At 39.0% G+C, this 24,389-nt stretch overlaps 1 protein-coding gene and 1 pseudogene across 5 annotated transcripts in view; both read left to right on the top strand.

The window, feature by feature from the left end:
* The window catches only part of LOC140924327 (prolyl hydroxylase EGLN3-like), a 55,600-nt gene that overhangs the window by 15,840 nt on the left and 15,371 nt on the right, over nucleotides 1-24,389 (top strand). For 4 of the 5 annotated variants that reach the window (XM_073374358.1, XM_073374357.1, XM_073374356.1 and 1 more), the window contains exons 2-7: nucleotides 1,665-2,236; nucleotides 4,095-4,214; nucleotides 4,809-4,942; nucleotides 5,877-5,929; nucleotides 6,421-6,467; nucleotides 7,078-7,208. In XM_073374358.1, coding sequence (XP_073230459.1) covers nucleotides 1,679-2,236; nucleotides 4,095-4,214; nucleotides 4,809-4,942; nucleotides 5,877-5,929; nucleotides 6,421-6,467; nucleotides 7,078-7,131 — 966 coding nt within the window. In that variant the 5' untranslated portion in view covers nucleotides 1,665-1,678 and the 3' untranslated portion in view covers nucleotides 7,132-7,208. Of the gene's footprint in view, nucleotides 1-1,664; nucleotides 2,237-4,094; nucleotides 4,215-4,808; nucleotides 4,943-5,876; nucleotides 5,930-6,420; nucleotides 6,468-7,077; nucleotides 7,209-24,389 lie in introns of those variants that run through there. The other variant, XR_012164244.1, reaches the window with a different exon arrangement.
* Nucleotides 12,601-24,346, top strand: LOC140924294 (NFX1-type zinc finger-containing protein 1-like; annotated as a pseudogene).

Here is a 24,389-nt window from a genome sequence, read left to right as displayed (position 1 = left end):
TCATTGCACGGCCATCAAAGCTGCGCTTCTCGTGCTTGGAATATTTTACTAACTGTTTCTTTTGCTCTATTCTGCAATGTCCTGTCCTCGATTTGATTTGCCTCTAAGCCTTAGAAAAATTGCTTTCACTCGAAAAAAATGAAACGAGAGCGGAGAACGAATCGACATACTGAATCTGATGCGTCACTGTATGTTTAGATTTCATTCCAGGGCCTTACCATTGCAATTAACCATCGTAGCAGATAGTGGATAGGAAACAAGGCCATGACCACCCCACCTATTGATAGCGTGGGCACACTTGTGTCACGCCAGCTTGACAAATTATCCGGAAGGAAGAGGAAGGTTTTTACGAGAAGAGAAATCACAGAGACCTTTGGTTTAGTAAATTCCCAAATGTTCAGCCAATTAATACGGAAAAGAAAAAAATTGAATTTTCCGTTGAGTGTCGGTTTTCTGATCAAAAGTGTAGGATTAAATTTTCGACCAGCCTGTGTAGCAATCGTTTCCGCGCGAACTCGATTGGAACGCTTGCTACACAGGCTAATTTTCGACTTTTATTATAAACTGTGTTTAGAGACTCCAACTGTCAGAGCGGTAGTAGTTCTGCAAAGTCGTGCATCACTACATTTATCATAGCTATAAACAAGGTTTAAATTCGGATCAAAAGCTTAGTTTAGAACTTTTAGGGCAAACGGGTCATCCGTGAACCATACGGATATAAAAGAGAGTACAAACAAAGACAGACTTTTAATTTAAAAATAGAGAACGGTCACTGGAATTGATTTTACACGGAAGTTATGTTCTAGAAAGTGTTAAAAAATGCGTAGCCAAATATTGTTCTTTGCCTTATGTACGCCTTCTCATTTTTGTATTTTTTAAAAATCTCCCCCATTATTAAACCCTTGCCCGGTTGTAATATTCTGTTTCTTGTTTTGTTAAAAAATTGAATCTCGTCTATATATTTTTTGTAAGGTGTAATATATTCAATCGCCTTCTTTCTTTAACAAAGCATCACAGATTGAAAGCGGTATTTCCTGTTACTTTTTTTAGACGACGCATAAATTACCGCGACAAATCTCCGTGACGTGTTGGCGAACAAAAGAACGCGCTGAATGGTTGGGGGAGAGATACAAAGGCTTAAAGGGCCCTTAAAACCACCAAAAACGTGACAGTTAAACTAAGAATGATATCTTTAATATCGTAAAAGTGTCTTGAGCCTACAAGTAGTGAAGTTAGATTCACACGAGCTGAGTTTCTGTTTGCGTGATCGGGTACCTTGTTGACGTATGAGCGGGGAATGTAATGTTGACTGTACGTGTCGGGTGCGTTGACTACGTTCGTTACATAATTCATTCAAGAATTGTAATTTTCATAGAAATTTTTGAAAAGATGCATAGATTTCAACTTTTTCCATTCTCTGCTTAAAAAGTCATTTATTAAACTTGAAAATGACAAGATTTTTAGCCTTCTTTCTATGCACCTGCGTCGTAACCGGATGTAGAATTCTCAAAAATCACGTTTTGGCCAAGGTTATGTTTTGATCACGTGGAGTGTAGACTCTTTGGACACGTGACTTTTGGGAACCGGGTAGAGAAAATGTCATGTCGCGTTTCTTTTGAAGTTGTGAAACTGCTAATTTCGTTCTGTATTTTCTGTGTTTTTAGGCGGGTATTTGCGGATGTCCCGTCTGAGCCCTCACGAAAGGAAAATGTTGTGTGATTACTGCAACCAAGAAGCTTCTCTAACGTGTTCCCACTGTAGACTTGCGAGTTATTGTTGTACGGAACATCGGAAAAATGACTGGAAATTACATAGGAGAAAATGCATGGGACAGCCAACTACAAGAACAGGAACGCATTTTACGAGAATGAACAGTTATAATGTGATGGACTTCGTTCAGAACAGTATTACAGAACAGGCAAAGTCTGTTGTTGAAACGTTGAGAGACAAAGGCTACTGTTATATCGACGATTTTCACGGCGATGACATTGCCAGGAAAATTCTCAGCGAGGTAAAGTCCTTGCATCAAGATCGCAAATTCACCGACGGAGAGTTAGTTTCTTCAAATGGCAACGGCAGTACGTTAAACAAGAAAATACGGGACGATAAAATAGCATGGATAGACGGGAAAGAAGATAACTGTGAAACAATTTCGTTTCATATGAACGCTGTAAATTTGCTGATACGAAATTGTAATGCACTTATTGAAGAATACGACATCGAACACAGGACGAAGGTGAGACTTTTTCGTTCTTTTTGTGATTAGAACGTTCGACAAAATCATTCGTTTCGTCGAAAAACCTCGACCGTCTACCTCGCCCGTGACGTGTTTAATTTGAATATACGATTAATTACAAAAGTTGTGTTTTACTCGTCATGTTGCATGCTAAGCCATTTTCAAATAAATGATTAAATAAAATTTTGGGCAGGAAAATCTATTCAAACATTTTGGAAGGGAAGGAGAAACTCTCTCGATTCGGTTGACATAGACTGCATCGGGGACACAAATAACGCACCCCTCCCCCCTGGATTTGTGTTTTCGTCGACGTGCGTTACTTCACGTACACAAATGCCGTTTTGCAGGGTCAGAACCATAACATTGAGAAAATTGAAAAATGATGAATGATGAAAGCATATCGTTCTAGGTAGTTTTTGTTTGGAGTTCCAAGTAGTATCATCTCTCCGAACCTTGCTGCTTTTACCTTTCACCTTAAGTAGCCATGTCGTTGCTATAAATTCTAAGAGCGTTTTGATCAAATTTGCAAAATAAAAATTAGACTCAAATACGCCATAGCTACACTTTTTCTATAAAAGCAATATTTAAAGCTGAATTGCATCTTGTATACCTAGCCTTGGCCTTTAGATATTATAACTTAATTTTTGCTGAACTTTAATATCTAGATTGTTCTAGAGAATTTACATATGACACAGTATATCATTTACCTCTGACATTGCATTAAACTGTATTATTATGTAAGATTGTGAGATTGATAGACACCGTCTTTCCTGGAGCTCCACCCATGTCATGCGGTTCAAACTTTTGAGCTCGTGATCAAAATCCAGTAGTGTGACGATTTGAATAAAGCTCTGTGGCATTACTTTTAGCTGGTGCTGTTTATTTTTTGGCCATTTACAAAGCCAATTACATTTTCAAAATTTGAAATTTTTTGTTTAAAATTTTGATTTTGGGGGTGTGTGGATGTTATACATCAGCGCTGTAATTCCTCCTTGGACTTTGCAAGTTGATTTTCTGTGTATAGGGTCATACATGTATGTGCTCTATCGTCATAAAAAAAGGTTTTCTTCAGTGAAATATGCTTCTTCATATATTGACCTGCTATCTTAGTTGAGTTTAGCTAGTCATGAAGAAAATTAGCTGCTTAGTGAAATGTTTCAGTTAACTCCTTTGCAGCGATAACAGCATATAGGGACCTGTGTGGCCTTCCTGTCTTAGAGCGTGTAATTAACTTACAAGTTCATGCTTTGTGATTGCAAAGCTCTAATTCCCTCTACTTTGTTGCAACATGCTATGATAAACACTTAACAGTTTCTTCACACCGTTTATTTGCATGTGTCTTGGCTCATTTCTGAAAAAGTTCAGTGGATATCTGCTGCCTAAAATAGCTGCTGCAGTTCATCATTTATTTTTCTAGAAAACAATGAATAATAAAAATAGAATGAACGATAAAGATAAGCCATGATACAGCCATGCACTTTTGGCCCACAGCTAACATGGGCGCTGCCCGAACAGTGAGAATAAGTGGTTCGATTTACTTGAATTTCCCGTATTTTGACAAACATCTTGATACTTCACATTTTGTTCACACTGAAAAGAAGTGTTTCTGTATCTTGAAGGGGTGGAGCCAGCACTGGAAAAGTTATAGAGGGGGTAGGAATGATTTCGTTAACATTTCTCGTATCTTTTCAGTCTATTTTCCTTTGCACAAATAATTTTTGTACTTTCCCCCACCTCCCCCCATAAATTTTCTAATAATATATTATTGTCCAATAGAATGGATGATATGTAAAAGGACAATTATTTATTTTGTCCAGAAGTATTCACTAATAGCAATATATGTTTATTTTTTTTGAAGGCTATGGTTGCCTGTTATCCAGGTCTGGGTAGCGGATACAAAAGACATGTTGATAACCCAAATGAGGATGGCCGTTGCATAACAACTTTATATTACCTTAACCCAGGGTGGACGGAAGAGGTGAGCAACTTTATGTTGTCCTATATGTACTTAACATTTCATTCTTGTGATAATGGGATAAGAAGTGAATTTATGATATAAAACACTATATGTGTGTACAGTCGGTATATGAATGTTCTTTTGGGCAAGCTCTTAGTACCTCAAGGAATGATGATAATAGGGTAGAGACTAAAGGGACAAACATTGACAGATGCCGGTATTTCAGAGGTCATCATGTATGATATCAGTTTTAAAGGTATCAAGTGACCCCAAAGTCATCTTTTAGTTATCATAGTGTTTTAACCTCTCACTCCAAGCCTGAGGTGCAGAGACATGCACTTGGTTCTGATTCTTGAGTCTTTTGACAAAATCCTTATTTTGATCCTAATTCATGGAAACCTCTTCCATGTAATTTTCTATCCATGTGCACCATTTGGTTCAGTTGGTGCTCATCGCATTTTACAGTTTCCTTAACTCTATATTTTTGGAATTACAAGGGTAACAGGTTGTTTACAAATGACATTAGAGCTGTGTAAACAATTAATATGAACTGAATCCTAACACTTTTTGCTAAGCTATGTATGAAGATGTATCTATTGTCGTTCCTTTCTGCAGAGAGGTGGCATGTTAAAGCTGTATCCTGGTGGTGGTGAAGAGTATGTCAAAATTTTGCCTAAACTAGACAGACTGCTGCTGTTTTGGTCAGACCGCAGAAATCCACATGAAGTAGAGCCATCTCATGATGTGAGGTACGTTTAATTTCAGACTCCCGAACTCATATTCAGTGCTGTGATTTCCCTAAGCGTGCCTTCAAACCATTGGTTTTTTCCAATTAATTTGCCTGTACCCCTCAAATTCGTAGACGTTTATTAAAGCAAGTATCAATATAATTGTTATTAGTAGTTTCAATGGTGATAGTATTTGTTTGTAAGAAATTCACTTTTTGTTGATTAAGAGTTAAGAAGACCACCAAGCCAATCACACAGAGATCTTTTCCCAGTAATTAGACCACAGTTTATATTTTTTTTATTCTGCTGAAGTCAAGAAGTAAAAATGGAGGTTTGAATGTTTATTTCAATCTGGGTAGACACCAATCATGCATGGAATAGCAGAAGAATGAACTTTCTTTCTCTTATACATAGTATATAAAGTGGAAGAAAACTGCTGTTTCAGTTTTTGCTGCCACAAAAGTTTTATTTGCCACACTCTTGTTGCTTATAACACACCTTGTTTCTAATTCTCTTGCATGTGACAAGTATGCCAAGAGAACTTGAAGACAATTCTTATGCAAAATGTTTGGGACCAAAGAATGAGTATTATTTGTGCTGCAAAGTGGCAAAATACCTCAGAAAGCCTGATTTGCTGTGTTTAGAATGTTGCACCACATTAAAGGGTTTCCAATCTTAAGGCTCAAAACTAAAACACTCTTGAAAAATAGCCCGAAACATTTAAATCAGACTAAATAGCAGAACACAGCACTACTTATTTACATTTCATTGTGGTATCACCCTACTGATTTGTAATTAGTTGATCCAGAGATTGTTACACAAAGTCATATAATTTTTTTTAATATTGTGCTATGTTAAGTGATGGTTGTGGCTTGTCAAGGCTCTTGTGTCATGGCCCCTTTCAGACGTAAAGTGAACAGATGATTTACTCGAAACACTCTGTTATTGTTTTCAGATATGCTATCACGCTGTGGTACTTTGACAAAAGTGAAAGAGCCAGGTTTAGAAGTAAGTATGAACAACTTTGAGATTAAAAAGCATAATTGCCATAATTCTGTAAATTACTTTTCAAAGCTGGAGCTCTGGCAAAGTGATAACCTGTTCATAGTGAAGATTACATGCATAATCTCATTGCATATTGAGACAAATATTGAAGGTGAAAACTGTTTAATTTTAGGCAGTAGTCACATTTTGTCAACGTATGTGGCAGTTCCTTTACAACGGATGAAACGTGAACTCTCTTCCCATTTTTGGATGAGTGTTTGTTTCACAGTGGGATTCTGAAACTTTAAATGTTTACAGTGTATGCGGTTTCCTTAACCAAGGCATACTCACCTGAAGTTTTGCATGTATCCCTTCTCCCAGTATGCTCAATCACAAAAGAATCGAATTTTATCCTCACTCAGGCAGCAGCCTTGACAATGTATTTACGTAGGTGGATATTATAGTTGTCTCATTGTATACATGTATGTACATCTCTTTGTTTCTTCCCATCCTAGAGAGACAAGAAAGCCTTGCAAGTAGAGAAGCCAATACCAAGAATAATGTAAGTCAATGGAAGTTGAGCCGTTTGTGTAGATTGAATCTCTTTAAGCTCTCTGTAGTTGCAGTACTGTGACTGCAATGTTGTCAGCAAGTTATCATGTTTTCTTTTTTACACTAGAATTTATGAAAAACAACTGCTGTAAATTCTAGCCAAAAAATATATATGCCTAAACTAATGAGGCTCTCTTAGGGTAAAATTATGACAAGTGACATGGCCTTGAAACAGTGACATGAAGACAGACAGTTTAAATGTTGACAAACAACGTGAAGATGGGTTAAAATAGTAACAGTAACAAGGACCACTGCAATTACAATAGTGAAAACCAACAGCGACATGGCCTCCTCCTCAATATGCAAAATGACCTGTTTTGAATTTTGGACGAGGGATATACCTCCCCCCTCTAAGAGTGCCTCACTATAATGAAATTCTCCTTTTTGTGAGGGTTTCTAGCTGGGACTTTTTTTGCACACCCGTTAAGCTATTGGAGTCCCCACATTTTAGGTTAACTGTTCATACAGTTGCTTGGTGCTCCTCACAGTGCCAATTTTTCAACAGCAAGTGAAATTGTAATTTATTTCTAATGCTTGTGTTTTATTTTGTTTTTTCACAGGAGAAGGTCAAACAAGACGAGAGTACAAAGGAAGATAGGGAAGCTATAGAATAGCAGTGTCCTTGTTGTACATATGTGGAAAAAATTAATGTGGTGGCAATGAATCTCTAGTACAGGTCACTACATGGAAATAGAATCCCAAGTGCTCTTTGCTGCTTTAACTTTAAACTCAAAATGCTCTTACAAAAGAAGATAATAGTTAACAAGAATTCTTTATTGATTTACAGTAGATTAAGGTGGCTCTTCACATTTACGTCCTCCTTTAGGTCATATATGTTGTATTCTTCAATGTTCTTTGGAATTGTAAAGATTGTTACCGCATTGCTCAGTTTCATTTGGTTATTAAAAGTAAGCAATGCTGCAAAAGTTATGTAAAATAATGTTGTGGCTTAGCTTTGTTGTACATACTTGGCATCGTTTCGTAACGGAACACTTTCACTCCTGATGGTCGCAGATCGAAAAAAAAAATTCACAACATTTGAAAATTGTAAAATCCTAAGAATTTAAATAGCACCATACACAAGTTTTACCAAAGAGGTTTCATTTGAATGGTGACATCATAGGATTCTGTCCACAGGTGTAAAAGTTACAGTGATAGATATTCCCACCATAACTTGGCGTGGGAGTGAGAGTTAATGCTAACCTTAAAGAATAGCTTACTAGTATGAAAGAAGAATCTCAAAGTTTATCGCAAGTTTAGGGATTTTATGAAAGCAAACCTCCATTATTAGTTTTTAGTCTCCGAGCCACCGTACATAATATTAGCACTTCCAAGAAAAACAGTCAACAGTAATTTTTTGTTACTGTTTTGGTTGACTAAGGTTGAAGTTGGGAAAAACAGCAAAAAGAAGAGGTGGTAACTGGAGGCCATCCAGCCAACCAAAAACTTGGGATTGTAAATTTCACATCTTTTTTGAGTTATTCAAAAGTTTACTCAATTTTCTGTTCCAATAATTTTTGTTCCCCAATATTACTCAATGCTTCTTTTCAACACTTCTACTTTAAAATATTATTGGTCTGTTCGGTTGTTCTTTTCTCCATATTTCAATAATTTTTGGTTGAATAGATGGTCGTCAGTTTTCTGTAATTTATTAGAGGATAAGCCAAATGCATTTTTTTGTAATTCCAAAATCTGGAGAAGAAATATCTAAAAAACAGTAATGCATAAGTTGTTTATCTGTATTCTCTACCCATAGTGTCAATAATGTTCAATTCAATTTCTTTTAACAGTTTTTATGCAACATATAAAACAATAATTTGTATATTACAATATGCGCCTTGTAAGCTTTGTAACATACAGCTATATGGCAATGACCCTTTAATCCCTGAAATCAAAATGCAAGTTTGTCATTTTTTAGGCTATAAATTCCCTTTAAGTATTGACTTTCATTGTCTTACTAATGGCGTTGGCAGCGAAATCACAAGGAAAAATTTCTTGTTTATCACTGTGTATTAAAGGGTTATCTTTTTTAAACTCTTAGGGTTGCTAATGATGATGAACTACTTTTAAAAAATCCCGGCAGTTTTGATACAGTCAATTCTTACCACCCTCTTGAATGTTGGGACTTATACCCTGTGTACCTCTTACAAAGGTTTCTGCCTTTTAGAGAGAACAAACTCAGGTGTCCCTCTAGAGAGTTGAATGTATTTTTGGGTATCTAAAGAGAGAGAGAGAGAGAGATGCTGTAGTAACATGTATAAGTGTTGTTAAGGACATTTCATCAGAATTCTCACACCATATGATTTGATCTTTACTTCATTCATATAACCTCTTTTGACTCTGGGGGTGTAGAGTTTATTATACAGTCATGTAAATGCAACAAAGTTATGGTGATTGGTTTATTGCAATTTCATGTAAAGTTATTTTGCTTAAGCAGCTGTTGTTAATATGTTTTATTTATGAAAAATTTGAAAAAAAAGGCGAGAGGGGCAGAAGCTTCCAGTTTCTCCGTCAAATATTTTTTCGTATTTTTGGAATTTTTAACCTTGGTCACAGGTTAATAACAGAGACATTGTCATTTGACTGAAATGGAAGCTTTTATATAAATAAAAAAGAGTAATAATATGATATAGTGTAGTAAACATTTCCCCAGAAAAGTATAGTAGTAATTTTGTATTTGTTACTTGCTCTGTAAGGTACGCAGTGATTTATAATGTTAATCGTCGTCATCCTTTCATATGTTAGAAGTGAGAACGTTTACTTTCCTCTTCTTTCTATCTGTTCAGTGAAAGTGTAAACGCTAGAGTTTAGAGGCAATCTTAACAAATCCGAGACTGTGTATAACCTCTGTTCAGTGAAAGTGTAAACGCTAGAGTTTAGAGGCAATCTTAACAAATCCCAGACTGTGTATAACCTCGAAGATTACAAATGTTGCATTTCAATTCAGTTAAAACTATGCGTTACATAACTTGTACTGCATTATAGACGTAACTTGTTTAGGATAGGAGTGGATTTGTTTCAATGCAGAATAAATTGTAAAAGCAACGCACAGCTTGTCCCTCTTCTGTCTAACATTTTCTAGTGATTAGTCCAGTTACGTCAATAGGGCACTTCCACATTTCCCATAATGCACCTTATTTTCCCCTCAAAAGTTTGCATAACCTTTGTTTTTCATTACATCCTTCCCAAGAGAAATTGAAAACAATGCTTGTGCATTTTCTTTTTTGGGCGGGGGGGGGGGGGGGGGGGGGGGGGGGCAAGTAAGGTGCATTATGGGAAACGTGGAAGTGGCGTATAGGCCCAATTACTCTCACTTTCAAAACGAGGCTAAGTGCAAAACCTCCCCCCACTGTGAAAATGAGTTATATTTGCATGAGTATAAAATCATTTTCATATCAATAATTGCTTCTCACATTGTCTAGGATATGGTCTATTGGTTGGTTTGTTTGCCATTGAATTGATTGAAGGGGTGTTTGATGGACGACTTGATTAGGTACAACAAAATCCTTGTATTGCTTTATTTTAGGGAGAAATTCTCAAGAGATTATGCTCATTCAAACTAAATTCTTCATTGTGCTTTTTTTTTGTAGGGTAGTTCTCAAGAAGTTATTTTCAATCTTATTACATTTTTCTTGTAGGATCACTTCCCCATCGCTCTCCCTTGCTTTTAGCCACGTGATCTTTTGAAAGAGCCGGTTGGCTTTGGGAACGAAAATGAGAAGTTATCTTGTGAAACTCATTGGGTACGTTAGCTAGTCGTCTTGTTCACACCAGAAAAGAAATGCAAGTTAAGAAATGTTCCTTGCGAAGGCAAGAGGTCAGTTGATCATAAATGCACAAAATGAGCCCACGTCAAAAAAATTCTTACACCCCCTAACCCCACCTTGCTGGTTTCTTACCTTCCTAATGACCAGCGGCAATTCATCACTATACAGAATTTTTCCTATTTTGACGGGAATGAGTTTGCGTAAAGTTATTCGTCTTAAGACTTTAATCAATATCGTCAAGCCAAGAGGTAGAGAAAAAAAGCCATGATAATTTTTCATCGTGACAGGTATGTGGAAAGTAACAGTAGCACAAGTAAAGTATTTGTTAACTCTCTGAATAGTAACATGTAATATAATACTACCATCAAGTTCTAAACCAAAATGGCGGCCGTCTTCGTGGGATAATAGGTACTGCTTGCAGTGGGGGCCTGGGTTGTAAAGAGGAATTTTCTGGTGGGTACTCGGTTTTCCTGAGGACACGTCTGGGAAGTGAATCGGACCGTCAGGTATTCAGAGTGTAAAGCCGCTTGTCAACCATGAAAATCATGGAAAATATTAATAGCCGCACTCGATTCATCACTGTAAAAGGAAACTTCTCTGCTCTTTATAAGCCTACGTGAAAACGGAACACGGCCGCCGCACGGCTATTACTTACTTTGCATGCTCCATCACTGATAAAATTTGAGTGTTTTTCTTTTCTTTTCTGCTGCCATTCATCTTAACGTGACGGTGTCCAACTAGAAAGCTCTTGCTCCTTTCCCGGGGGGGGGGGCACTTTAGGAATTTCTGGGTGGGGATGTGCCGCTGGGACCCTGGAACCCTTGACCTATACCAGAGATAGTTCAGCTGAATTTTGCTACCCTATACTAGAGTAAACTCCCAAAGTCCCCCTATCCTAGAGTAGCTGTTTTCCCGGTCTAGATAAAATCTTCAACCAACTGATCAGTGGCCTGCGCGCAGACGAAATTAAACTCTGGTTAACTCCGTCTGCGAAACAGCGCCGAAATCCTTGTTCTGGACTTCCAGCTGTGTACCCAGATTTGAGTACGCGCCACGATTGGCAAGTTAAAAAAGGCCTTTGTTTTGTTTGTCGTGATCGCCAATCAGGTTGAAGGGAAATTCGAAACGCACTTCGGGTAATTCGTTGAGTCCGTTGGGGGTCCAGAACAAGGATCTCTGCGCTGCTTCGCAGACGGTACTAATCAGAGTTTAGTTATCGTCTGCACGCAGGCTAACTGATCAGTTTCCTGAAAAATGATACCCTATTCTAGACCCAAACGCTCTGATTTATATACCCTATCCTAGAGTAAACATCTTGAAAACCATACCCTTCACAGCGGCACATACCCATATAGCCCATGTATGGCAGTACCCCCCCCCCCCCCGGGGCTCCTTTGAACACTGCACTGCACATATGTACATTACCTCTTTTTTAGCTTAATGATTACTTACCATTTATTTTTGTTTTCCTGCTACTTGTATAAAACCGTTTATAAATGCCTTGTATAGTGTAAAATAAAGAACTGAATAGAATTTTCTGATTCGCGCTAAATTTTCGTAGGATACCCTTAGCACAACTTGGATTATTGGGGTGTGATCTAGCGCCCAGTTCACTTGGCTGCTGCTCAAGGTTCTAGCCAATGAAAGGGCTTGACGTAGCAATGTTATTATTAGAGGCGGTAGGTTTCTCGGAAATCCAGATTATTCTTTGAACAGGCCCTGGCAGCTCATTTCAAGGGAACTTGTTTCACTGTTCCTCGTATGGTTTTTCTTTTGTTTACCAAGAAATGCACTAAAAATCAACCCGAGGGTAAGTCGATGAACTGAATGTTTGTCTTAACCGGTATGCAAAAGAAATTGATACATTCGCGCCTGGTCCTCTGAGGAAATGATTTAGTGTTTCAAATTTAAGTCAACTTGGAGTCTTTTAACGGTTTGTTGATTCGAAGCAGGTTTAATCCGGCCTTTTAAAGAACGGCGAGGCTGTCTTTTGGAAAATGACTCAAGAGAATGACTTCGAAGCGGTGACTTCAGAGGGGGACAATTTTTCAAAATAACAGTAAAATGGAAGGCAATAGCAAATCTTGACTGTTTGATACAAAAGCAAAAGAATTGGACTGATTTCAGCGATCTTTGTCACGGAGAACTGGAGATAATGAAGTCAAGCGTGTAAAATTAATTGGGTTTTATACTGATTGTAGTTTTCATAAAGAAAGAAGTCGAACTTAAGTGTTCCGTTAGAGCTAATTTTAGACCTTTTAGATACGTAAAAAGTAAAGTGAAAAAAAAAGATGGAAAAAATCGAGAAAAAAGTGAAGATGTCATTTAAAGAAAAGTTGTTTTGTCTTATGTCTGAGAAACAGTACCTAAAAATAACTCGAAATGTTTTAGCCAATCAAAAAGAAAACAGCTGGAGTCGTTGTGATGTCAGAGGGTGTTTCTGTGAAATTACCGAGGAAGAAGAATATTTCTCGGAATAGCTCTGGTTGGAATAGAAAGAGCATACTGTGTTCATTCACAGAGTTTGTTGAGGAAATGCACAGATAAATAACCTTCAAGGTAAGCTGCAACAACTATAGGTTTCTGTCAAGAAGGAAACCATACGATGCAAACTTTAATATTTTTATAACGACTTCCCTAAGGAAATTTTGCAGGAAAGGGCTAGTTCATAATCAGTTCATAGTTTGCAAAATACATCGAACAGCGGCGCACACTGTATGCAGATGCAATTACTTTGGGGATTGGTTTTAACTAACCGACGATTGGGAATCGCTTTTAACTATTGTCGGCTGCGAATTCACGAATTTTTGTTTGTCACTGATTGCTGAGATCTGAGAGCCCAAAATATTCACAAATGATTAGATAGCTAAGAAATAGGAAATAAGCACCAGTTTTAACCCATCTCTGAGAAACTATCACCTAAAATCGACTAATTAATTAGATTTGAGCATCTCAAGTCTTCAAAAGCAATATATAAGACATAATTAATTGAGGTGATTATGATTTGGATCTGAAAAACTGCTAATTTCCTTGCGGGCTTAAACATCCTGCAAAGTCCTACCTGAGCATGCACGCCACAAGCTTATGCAATTTATGCAGCAAGTTGCTGAAGTTATTTTCTGGATTTCTTTGACAGAACTCTGCTTTGATGACCAAACGAATTCTTAAACCTTCTTAGACTAAATCAAAATGGCTACAAACCCCTTGAACAATTAATAATATAATTCCTCTTTCGCACTGACCAGCCGGCGAAGCCATAAAGATTGCGTCAACGGTAATAACCAAATTTACTTGAATTTACTTGAACCGTGAAACAGATCAGTAATAACAAATAGTGCAAAAATAGCAAGAGGTAAACAGAAGAAAACAATGGAAATTGTGCATAAAAGTGCGTAATATTCTACTACCTATTTCACGAGTTAAGAAAAATCAATCTATCAGGTTTCCTTTACTTTTCTACTGATGCAAAGAAAATCGACATGAAAGAGCCATTTCCTAGTTCCCCGGGGCCTTTGCATCAAAACGAGGTCAAGTGCTCAGCTTTTGATATGGAAATGATTTTTCATTCTCATGCAAAAAGACTCATTTTCACAAGAAAGGTTGTGCACTTGGCCTCATTTTGAAACCGAGGGTTTGTGGAACTCGGAAGTGGCGTATTATGGTTTTTAATTTGTTTCTCAAATTTTCGCAAAACGTTCCACATTTGGAAAGAAATTTGACCAGACAATTGTTGATGTCAAGATGTTGATGTGAATCCGTTCGTTTGAAATACATGAAGTTTTATGTCGTGACATGTGACACTGTAGAGTCGTTTGAGGTGCGAATATCGTACTGATATCACAAGATTATGCCCAGCGAACTTACCATTTACAGTATGGTATCATTTGACCCTCAATTCTCTTTAAAGGCAAATTTCAAACATTTTCTACTTTCTGGTGCTTTTTTTTTTCCGGCAAACCAAAAAAGCAATTCTTCACTTAGGATAACCTGCAAACACTCTGATTCTTTTTTTTTTTTCTTTTTAAACACTATTGGGGCAAAACTATAATCTTTACACGGTTTGATACTTCTTAGATGTCAAGTGGCCACAGAGAACAGCGGAAGATCCCAGGAAGGCCTAATAATTTTCGTAATCGAAAGCGTCGGTCTGATGATGTTCCGAGAGCCAACGAGGGATCGAAACGTCGACGGATGAATGGAGAGGGTGGACAAAACACCGGTCATGACTCGAAGCCTATTGGATTCAAGGCGCTGGAGAGCATTTGTAGAGAAGAACTCCCAGAAACGGCCGTATTAGAATTAACTAGAAAAGCCGGACAGTTCGAAGCACTCTTATCCATGGACGATATAAGACCAGATTTGTTAAAGCTTGTTATTATTTCTTTTCGTATGCTGTGTTCATCAAACCACATGATGACCGTAAACGCAGAGAAGATACTTCGTTCTACTAAAGCAAAGAGGTTTCTCACTGGGACAGCTCTTTCGAGTTTTATCAACCAGATGGCCTATCTAGGTGACAGTTCTGGGGTTGACACTGTTATAATGGATCTTATATCCATTTTTCTGACGATGATTCAGAAATTGCGTGAAAGCATTGTGCACAGTCTTCCTATTCCACAGCTAAGCGTCTCCTTGGCCTTATTAAAGGAAAAGAATCTCATCGAAAACGCCGACGATCTTGAAAAGAAACTTCATCATTTAAATGAGCTAAAGGATGAAGTGATTCGCCTGGCGATGTCTGCGAATGATCAGGAATCCCAGTTAAAACCTCCACAAAATTTTAGGGAACTAAGCGTTATTCCTTCTGCGGCAGACCTACTTTGCTCCAGGCCTTTCCTTCGTAAGAACATTACGGATAGAAGGTTCAACGACCTTGATCATTACCTGATGTCCAGTTTCGGTTGCTAAGGGAGGATTTTGTAATGCCCCTTAGAGATGGCATTAAGCAGCTCACAAAGGATAAAGATTTGTTAGAACCGACCACAAGCAATACTAGACGAGCAAATGATGTCTCCGTATACCATGGTGTAAGGGTGCTGTATCCTGTATGTAACAGGAAAGGCAGGGTCTTCAAAATCAAGTTTAACCAGTCTCACTCCAAAGTGAGGCGAATCAAGTGGGAGAGATCTAAGCGCCTCAAGTTTGGTTCGCTACTTTGCCTGTCTTCAGATGATTTTAACACACTTGTCTTCGCGTCTGTGGAAAACCGAGATCCGGAAGGGCTTAGTGGCGGAGAGCTGGAAGTGCGGTTTGAAGACACTGCAGCTGCGGATGTCAATCGGTTTATTCAAAGCAAAGAGACGTTTGTAATGGTAGAATCTGATGCTTACTACGAATCCTACAGACACGTACTAGAAGGGCTGAAAGAGATCAACCCTGAAGAATTTCCATTTCAGCGATACATTGTGGAATGCTGTCAGGACGTTGGACCCCCAGCGTATCAGCTGCATGGAAAGGAAGGTGATGAAAAGAATAATTCTTTCACCTTTAAATTTGATGCTGTTTTGGCAAAGAAGAAATCTCCAAAAACACTCGTCAGTAATCACCAATCGTTACAGGTGGCCAGTGAGCATGCGCTTGAGACAGATTCCAGCCAACCGGGAGAGGGGTCGGGAGAATTGTCATCAGAAGCATGTACCGAGTCCTTGAATAATCCAGACGATGTTAAGGACAAGGAAATGCCTCATGAAATCTTCAATTGGCCTGATAGAGAAAGTTTGGGCTTTAACGAATCACAGATGCGGGCGTTTAAACTGGCACTAACCAAAGAGTTCGCTTTAATTCAAGGACCACCGGGGACAGGGAAGACCTTTGTTGGATTGAAAATAGCTCAAGCATTTCTAGATAACACGTCACTTTGGCAAGACGAGAAGGGAAGTTCTCCAATCCTGATGGTCTCATACACGAATCACGCCTTGGACCAGTTCCTAGAGGGACTAATCTCCAATCGAGGTGAGATTGGAAATTTAGGTCTAAAAAATGTCTTCGCTCAATCAAATATTAATGACCATAATATATCAATGACATGCGAAAATGCAAAGAATACAAAAGAACTCCTAGGGTTTCAGACGAGTTTAAACCACTTTAACCGGGAAAAGAGAGGAATAATATGTCAGAAAATTTCTGATGCTACATTTTTAGATTTTAGATGATCTTTGCCGATTTGAAATACATAAAAGGCGATCTCTGCTGATTAGATATTTAGAGAGTTGTTTACTAAGTCTGGTTCAAGCAAAAATGTCGTTCCGTTAAAAATCTTCCTTACAGTATTTTAGGCGTTATACTTTCAGGTCACTTTCACCACATTATGTGCAGCTGCGCAAATCACTGTGTTTTAAAGACGAGAATGTAGGCCTGAAAAAGAAATTAACTGAACAAAACAAATCATAGAGTACACATTTTCTTTACGCGGATTTCTGAAACGATTTTCATCATATATCTTTTTCCAGGTATCGTTCGTGTTGGTGGGCGGAGCAAAAGTAAAACTCTGGAACAATTCAATCTAAAATCACTTAAAACCATGCAGGCGTCAACTGTTGCCCATGCCAGAGGAACGACGAGGAACGACGTCAGAATGCAAAAGCAATCCTTTCAGCAGTCGTCTCTCTTAATGAAGGCCTTAAATTCAAGTATCATCTCCTTAGACTTCCTTAGAGACCAACAGTGCATACAAAGGAGACACTACAGGGAATTCTGCACCTTGGCTGGAATACGATTCATCAATGATCAGCTGTTAGAGTGGCTTGACATCTCGAGGAATGGCAAATCGAATGCAAAAGATGATAACGGAGATGATATTCTGATGGAGGTATCTGTCCCTGGATACGATTTTGACAGCGACGAAGAAGACATCGATGGACATAGGATGACCGGTACCACACTTCAGAAAATAACCGTTCTCTCGATTAAGGACTCGGATAATCCTAAATACATGAAAAGAAATTTCAAGAACAAAGCAATGAGTGAACACGAAGAGCTACGTGTTGGCTCTCTTATCAAGCTGAACAGACGAGACCGGTGGAGGTTATACAGACTGTGGTGTCAAAGGCTAGAAAAAAAGCAACAGGAAAATTTGCAAAGTTGTCAAGTAGAGTTCGAAGAAGCTCTTTCTCGTGACAAAGAATTGGACAACGTGATAGAATACGATGTTCTTCGACGGGCACGTGTCATTGGCATGACAACTACGTGCGCTGCAAGGTACCGTCACATTCTGCAGCGGATTTCCCCGAAAATCGTTCTGGTTGAAGAAGCTGCTGAAGTGTTGGAGGCTCATCTTATAACGTCATTGTCAAAAGGATGCCAGCACTTGATTCTGATCGGCGATCATCAGCAACTTAGACCCAACCCCACTGTCTATGAATTGGCTACGAAGTACGATCTGGAGGTGTCGTTGTTCGAGAGAATGGTAAAAGTTGGAATTTCGTGCGAAAAACTATCTGTTCAACATCGCATGAGGCCTGAAATTGCCGCTCTGTTAAAGCACATTTACCCAGATCTTGAGAATCACGAGTCAGTGAAAGAATATGAAGACATCAAAGGAATTAAGAAGAACATGTTCTTTGTCAACCACAGTCATTTGGAAAACAGTAATGATGAATCGCACAGTCACACTAACGAGCACGAAGCTGCATTCGTGGTTGCCCTGTGCCGCTACTTACTTCAACAAGGCTACAGTAGTGGACAAATAACATTATTGACCACCTACACTGGGCAGATGTTTGCAATCAGAGACTACCTCAAACAGCAAAACAACGAAGAACTCAAAGGTGTTCGCCTGACGACCGTTGACAACTTTCAAGGTGAAGAAAATGACATCATCCTTCTGTCCCTGGTGCGAAGTAACAAGAACGAAAAAGTTGGTTTCATCAAGATTGTGAACCGCGCATGCGTGGCGCTCTCCCGTGCCAAGAAGGGGTTCTACTGCATTGGAAACTTTGATCTTCTTTCTAAGCACAATGAGATGTGGAGCAAGATAGTGGCGGATTTAAAAGCGAGTGACAGCATCGGAAATGCCTTGCCTCTTGTTTGTGAAACCCACAAAGATGAAGAGGCAGCTGAAACAGCAAAAGATTTTAGTGAAAAAGTTCCCGACGGGGGATGTCAACGGAAATGTGAGGTACGTCTGAGATGTGGTCACGCCTGCAAACTCCTATGCCATCCAGGTGACCCTAAACATAAGAAGTACGTCTGCGGGGAGCCTTGTGGGAGAAACATTGAAGGTTGCACTCACACGTGTCCAAATCGTTGTAGAGAGCCCTGTGAAAAGCAATGTAAGGTGCTTGTAGAAAAAGCGTTGCCTAATTGTGGCCACATCACACAAGTAAAATGCTTCACTGATCTCAACAGAATTCCTTGCCGAGAAAGATGTAGCAACCTTTTGTCTTGCAACCATCGCTGTCAAAACTATTGCCAACGTCCATGTACCACTGAATGTATGGAGCTTGTGAAGAGAACTGATTGGCCCTGTGGACATGAAGTTACTGTTGCCTGTTTAGTCACGCCCTCTGACTGCCCAGTCCCTTGTAGGGCCAATTTGGACTGTGGGCACCCGTGCCCTGGAAATTGTGGCCAGTGTCGAGGGGGTCGAGTACACCAACGATGCGAATTGAGATGCCGTCGTGTGTTGGTCTGTTCACATTTGTGCGAAGAGACTTGCTCTATGCCTTGTCCACCATGTTTCAGACCATGTGAAAACCGTTGCGTACACAGTAAATGTGAGAAAATGTGTGGAAATTCATGTGTACCATGTCGCGAGCCCTGTTCTTGGGAATGTCGCCATCACAAATGTTTCAAGAGGTGCCATGAGATGTGTGATAGGCCACGATGTAACTTACCCTGCAAAAAAATTCTCCCGTGCTATCATGTTTGTCGTGGTTTAAAGTGCCAGAAGGAATGCATCTGTACCGTGTGCGACACGAATGACGGTGATCCCATTACGACGATCTTCTTAGGTGGAGAGGAAGATGAGGATGCGCGTTTTTTGAAGCTTCCAGACTGTGGACACATATTTGCGGTGTCTGATCTTGACAGGTACGTACTACCCTACGTAGAGGTTGATTTTTCATAAGTAGTTCTAGTCATCAGTTTAAGTGAGGTGTCCCACTATTTAATTCGGAAAAAAGTAGATAATTCTCTCCTCCAAAGTTTGCGCTTGAATTTTTATGCCTGCATAGTTATTGAGACGGGCTGTTTTGTTTTACGCGCAAAATCTCTTTAAAGCTTATCGTGATAAATTTGAGGTTATGTTGAAGCAATCCAGGTGTATTTTAAGATTGTTAACGGTGTTAATGTGATAGACAAGGCGAATTTGAGCCACCCCTCTAAAACCGAGGATCCGGCACTTTTCTACGGTAGTCACATGTAAAAGCATGCCTATGATTAACCCAATCACTTTTAAACGGGCGCCCCCCTCCGCTGCAGTGGTGCAGGCAGAACATATCAATTGTGAATTCCTACAGTTAACTGAAAGCCAGGTTAAGACATTTCAGCTACAATGCACGTTACAGTGACATTCGTTTTCACATCTGGTTCAACAACGCAATTTCCTAGGTTTTCCTTTGTTCTTGGGCAAGACACGCTACATCCACGCTGCATCAATCTACCCAAGAGATGGAAGAGGAAGAGGAAGGGGGTGGGGGGGTGGCGTAGTAGCTCCAGCCACTACGCTACTTGGCCCGAGCGCAGACTTCACCTTCACCTCCTTCTTAGTCCCGCTTGTCTTAGCTGCGAGATTTTCTTTCTTTCTTTTTTTTTTTTCGTGTGTGCCCGCCAAAGTGGGGGAAGTCATGGTCCCAAGCGTTCCTAGCGTAGGCCGTGAAAACTGGGGATAAGAAATGCGACGTGTCACAGCACCATGCTTTATTTTGTGAAGAAGGCTTAGGAAAGATTCATACAAAAGATGTCGAGCTTTTCACGAATCGTATCGCTTGAAAGAGTTGATTACTTTGGAACAAGTGAATCAGTGAAAACTTCGATGGTGAGGCTATAAACTAGTCGGGTGTTGTAAACTTTCATTGTATGCAAATGATTCTTTTGATAACAATGCGGTTTATTTTCGGCGATGATTGAAATGACACGCCATCTTCATCAAGTTTTTGCTCTCTGGCAATGATGTCATTCCTCGCATTGATTTTCGTGTATTTATTCACGCGTACTCAATCATAGTTGAATCACGATATACAAAGGAAATATCTTGAAAAATACTCCACCGTCGATAAACTAGGAAGTGAAAAACTTCAAGCGAGGAAATCCTGTTTCGTTTGTTATTAATCGCCTCCTCATTTCTTATTTTATCTCCAAGCAAGCGAGACTTTTAAGAGCGTTCTTGTTTTCGGCAATGCCATGCAAATGAATCCTTCAAAAGACTATTCAACATTCCATGTTTCTACCCCAAGAATCTGAACAATAAGACCAATAAGAACAATAAGACCAGCCCTAACTTAATATCTATTATACTACACGGAGTGCTAGAAGTAGTGGGAACAGGATCAACTTTACCAACAAAACGCCTTTTTATTTTGTTCATCCAACAAAAATTGTGCTGTAGGAATTAATAATAATGATAACGTTGGGAAGAAACGTAAAGTTTGTGGTTATTTTTTTGGGTTTCAGGTATATGGACACGTCAGAGAACGACACCACCGAAAGTCAAGTGATTCAATTAAAAACATGCCCTCGTTGTAGGACTCCTATCCGCTGTTGCCTGAGATATGGTAACGTCATTAAGAGGCAGCTTCGAGATATAGAGAAAGTGAAGAGAAAAATAATCGTCGAAGCCAATTTTGGACTATCAAACAAGAAACGGTTTCTGATGGGTCGGGTAACTACTTTGTCAGAAAAGTTCAATGCAGAAAACTACCAACATGTCTGGAAAACGCTGGAACAAGGTGTTCTTTGGTTGAAACATGGGCTCATGTCTCCTGTTCTTGAAAACAAAATTATGCTGATGGAACGCTACTGCTTAATGACTGAAAAAGCAGGAAAATATCTAAAATTGCTTCCAGAAGAAGTATGCAGAGCAAATTTTTTGAAAGGTAGGTCATTTGAAACGTGATTTTTTTGACGACAAATTTTAAGCGTGTATCAATCTCTACATTCCCCGAAAATTAGTTGAAACACTTAAGCCGAAACACATCTTGTCCACTTTCTAAGAGATAAAATTGGACTGAAATTAACAAGGGTGCTTTGGCTTCCTCCCCCCCCCCCCCCCCCCCCCCACGTTTCTTAAGCAATGTTCTATCGCTAGACAGAAGACCCTTGGACTGCAACGAATTGGGGCGCAATGGGGAAGAGGGGGGAAGGGGCTTTCATTTGGGTACGTTACCAGAGCGGTAGGGAGGCAGTGTAGGCGATCGCGAATTGCCAGCATGTCAGACTAACAATACGGGGATCACCGGTAAGAGTCCTTCCCCTTTGACCAGTGTAACTTGTTTGCTACTGTCCCGAGTTTCTTTGCCATGCTTGTAAGTAAGAAACTGATTGCTTCCTGCCAGCTAGAATTTTAATCTTAATCCTATTATGTTTTATTTATTTGGACTATTTGCTTTAAATTACTTGACTGGATTGTCTAAACTAGTCAGAGAAGCCGAGTACACTTCCAGGAAAAAAAAACATAGCATTTACTTTCCATTTATTTTTTTACCTGTGGGATGAATAGGAATCAACAATTTTGTCGCCGATTTTAATTTATTGTTTTTCTAATATCTATTGCGTTATTTCAACAGGGCGCCAAGTTGCAAATGACCTGGCTTATCTCTTAAAGCGTTTCATGGCGGAAACATCGACGACAAAAGAACTCCAACAAGTTAACACAGAGTTCTCAAGATTAAGCCTCCATCTTGAACTGTGTTTACTTATTCATGATATCACAGTCGAGAAAGTCGAGATAGATCAGTCTTTCTGCGACATGATAACTACCATACGTGAAGCACTGTCCAGTGGCAAATGCATAAAAGATGAGAGGCTTGATGAGATGATGAATAATCTTGCAGCCATTAGGTAAGGTATAAATAGTGTTGACTGGTTCGTCAGTCTGTCTTATTGGCAACACTATTCAAAAGTATTGTGCTTAAGCAGTCCGAACAGAGATGATCGTCAATTGTTCATATATTGTACGATAAAATTTTTTTTTAGCCATTTCTTAATTATTGTTAAATTTTACATTGTAGTATTTTTATTAATGATCACAGGAGTTCAGGCTTCAGGAGTAATCATTGATCGTTTATTGCGACAGTGTTGTTTCGTATGGTCCGAAATTGTAGGACCACACTCATGAGGCAACTTCAACGATTGACCGTTAAAATTAAAAACTGGCAGTAAAATATAGGAATGCGTTAAAAGATAGTATCTAGGTAACAGATGGATTGTGTCTTAGTTACGTTACTCTAGAGTTCTGAATGCTCTTCAAGTAAATGAATTGAGCGCTCTACGAAATACGTTCTACCCAGAATACAAGTAATTTATATTTTATGTAGGGAGCGTCCTCGATAGGGATAACCTCTGACGTTTCCTCTTATGTATTCTTACATAATAAATATTTGATTAAATTAAATTAAATTAGATACATTTGTAATAAAAGAATTAGTCTATCAGACTACAATCCCGGACAAAACTAGTTGGGAAGGTTGTACAACTTAACAGTAGTCCATTTTAATCCTCAAAAAAGAGAGTTTTCTCTTTTGTTAAAAATCCCCCGTCCCCATTATTCAATGTTGGGATATAACAGAACAGTTACGTGCACAAACATTAACGTTTTGCTCAACTTTAGGCCACGAGCGGGGGAAAGGGGGGAGGAGGAAAAAAGAGGTAAAAAGTAGCAGTCTTCCGACGATGATTGTAGGTTGATTCATTAAGGGAAAAAACAAGGGCTCACGAAATATATCAACGAGTCGATCCCGGCTCTGTTATACCCCAGGTGACAAAAATATCTTCCTTAAACTAATATTTCTTTAAGCACAGTGTTTTTTGTTTCAAGATCTCTCTGGTAGTGTGAGTTTTATCCAGTACGTACAACCAAAATAAGCATATCTACTCAGCCCAATCGTATCACAGCTGACTCAGTAAGTCGAGTGAACCAGTTATATCTAACTGGAAGCCAAGGCACAAGGAGTCAGCGGAACGCGCGGAAAAACGGATGTGAGAATTCTTCGACTGATTTTACTTTCGCTTTTTATTGGATTGCTTTTTCGTCTATCTTCTTATAGCCTTTAATGGTTGATTGTCATTAAGAAACCATGTTTTTTTAATAGGAGAGCGTACTCGGCTCTTAATCCTTTGACACAAGAGGAGAAAAAACAGATCGTGGAAGCCATGGGTTTGTCGCAAGGTCACTGGTTCAGATGTCCCAAGGGACACGTCTACGCCATTGGTGAATGCGGTGGTGCTATGGAGAGAAGCAGGTGTAATGAATGCGGGGCTGTGATTGGTGGAGCAAATCATAGACTAGAAGAGGGAAATGAATTAGCACCTGAGATGGACGGAGCAAGACACGCAGCCTGGTCTGAACAGGCAAACCTACAGAATTATAATTTAATGGATGAGTTACTGTGAAAAGTGACTACTGCTACCGTTTAAGGGCCACAAGAATCTGGCTAAGTAAAGAAATCGTTTTTCACGTTTGGGCCAAAAATGTGGTCGAAACAATGAGGACTTAAGAAATAGAATCGGAAATAATTGTGTATCCACAAAAGAACACAAATAGGTTTAAATAATTCTAGTGCTAGGAAGATGCAAAGAATGTATATGCTCTATGATTTTACCTCGTTTTATTAGGGAATTGTTTAAAGTTGTTTCTTGATTAGCTGCAAAAGTTAAGATATCGACACCCAAAAAAAAGTTCTCATTTCATTTCATTTCATTTACTTGGCTTGCAAAATTAACGTCGCTCAACGCCAGTCTTCATGGTGAGAACGTTTTTTAAAATTACTTAATTAAAAAATTAACTTGTCAAGGAGAAGTGGACTTGATGAAATGCGGAGTGAATTGTGCAAGCAACGATAGACTGACTTGTTGTGATAATTCCAATAATTACCATGTCGGAATTAATAAAGGATTGTTAAATTTATTGATTGGTTGATTGATTGATTCCTCACAAAGCGATACCTGTG

The sequence above is a fragment of the Porites lutea genome, chromosome 14 (genome assembly GCF_958299795.1).
Source record: "Porites lutea chromosome 14, jaPorLute2.1, whole genome shotgun sequence".
In the NCBI taxonomy this organism is placed as follows: domain Eukaryota; kingdom Metazoa; phylum Cnidaria; class Anthozoa; order Scleractinia; family Poritidae; genus Porites; species Porites lutea.
The sequence above is the reverse complement of the archived record's forward strand: the minus strand, read 5'-3'. Positions and strand labels throughout refer to the sequence as shown.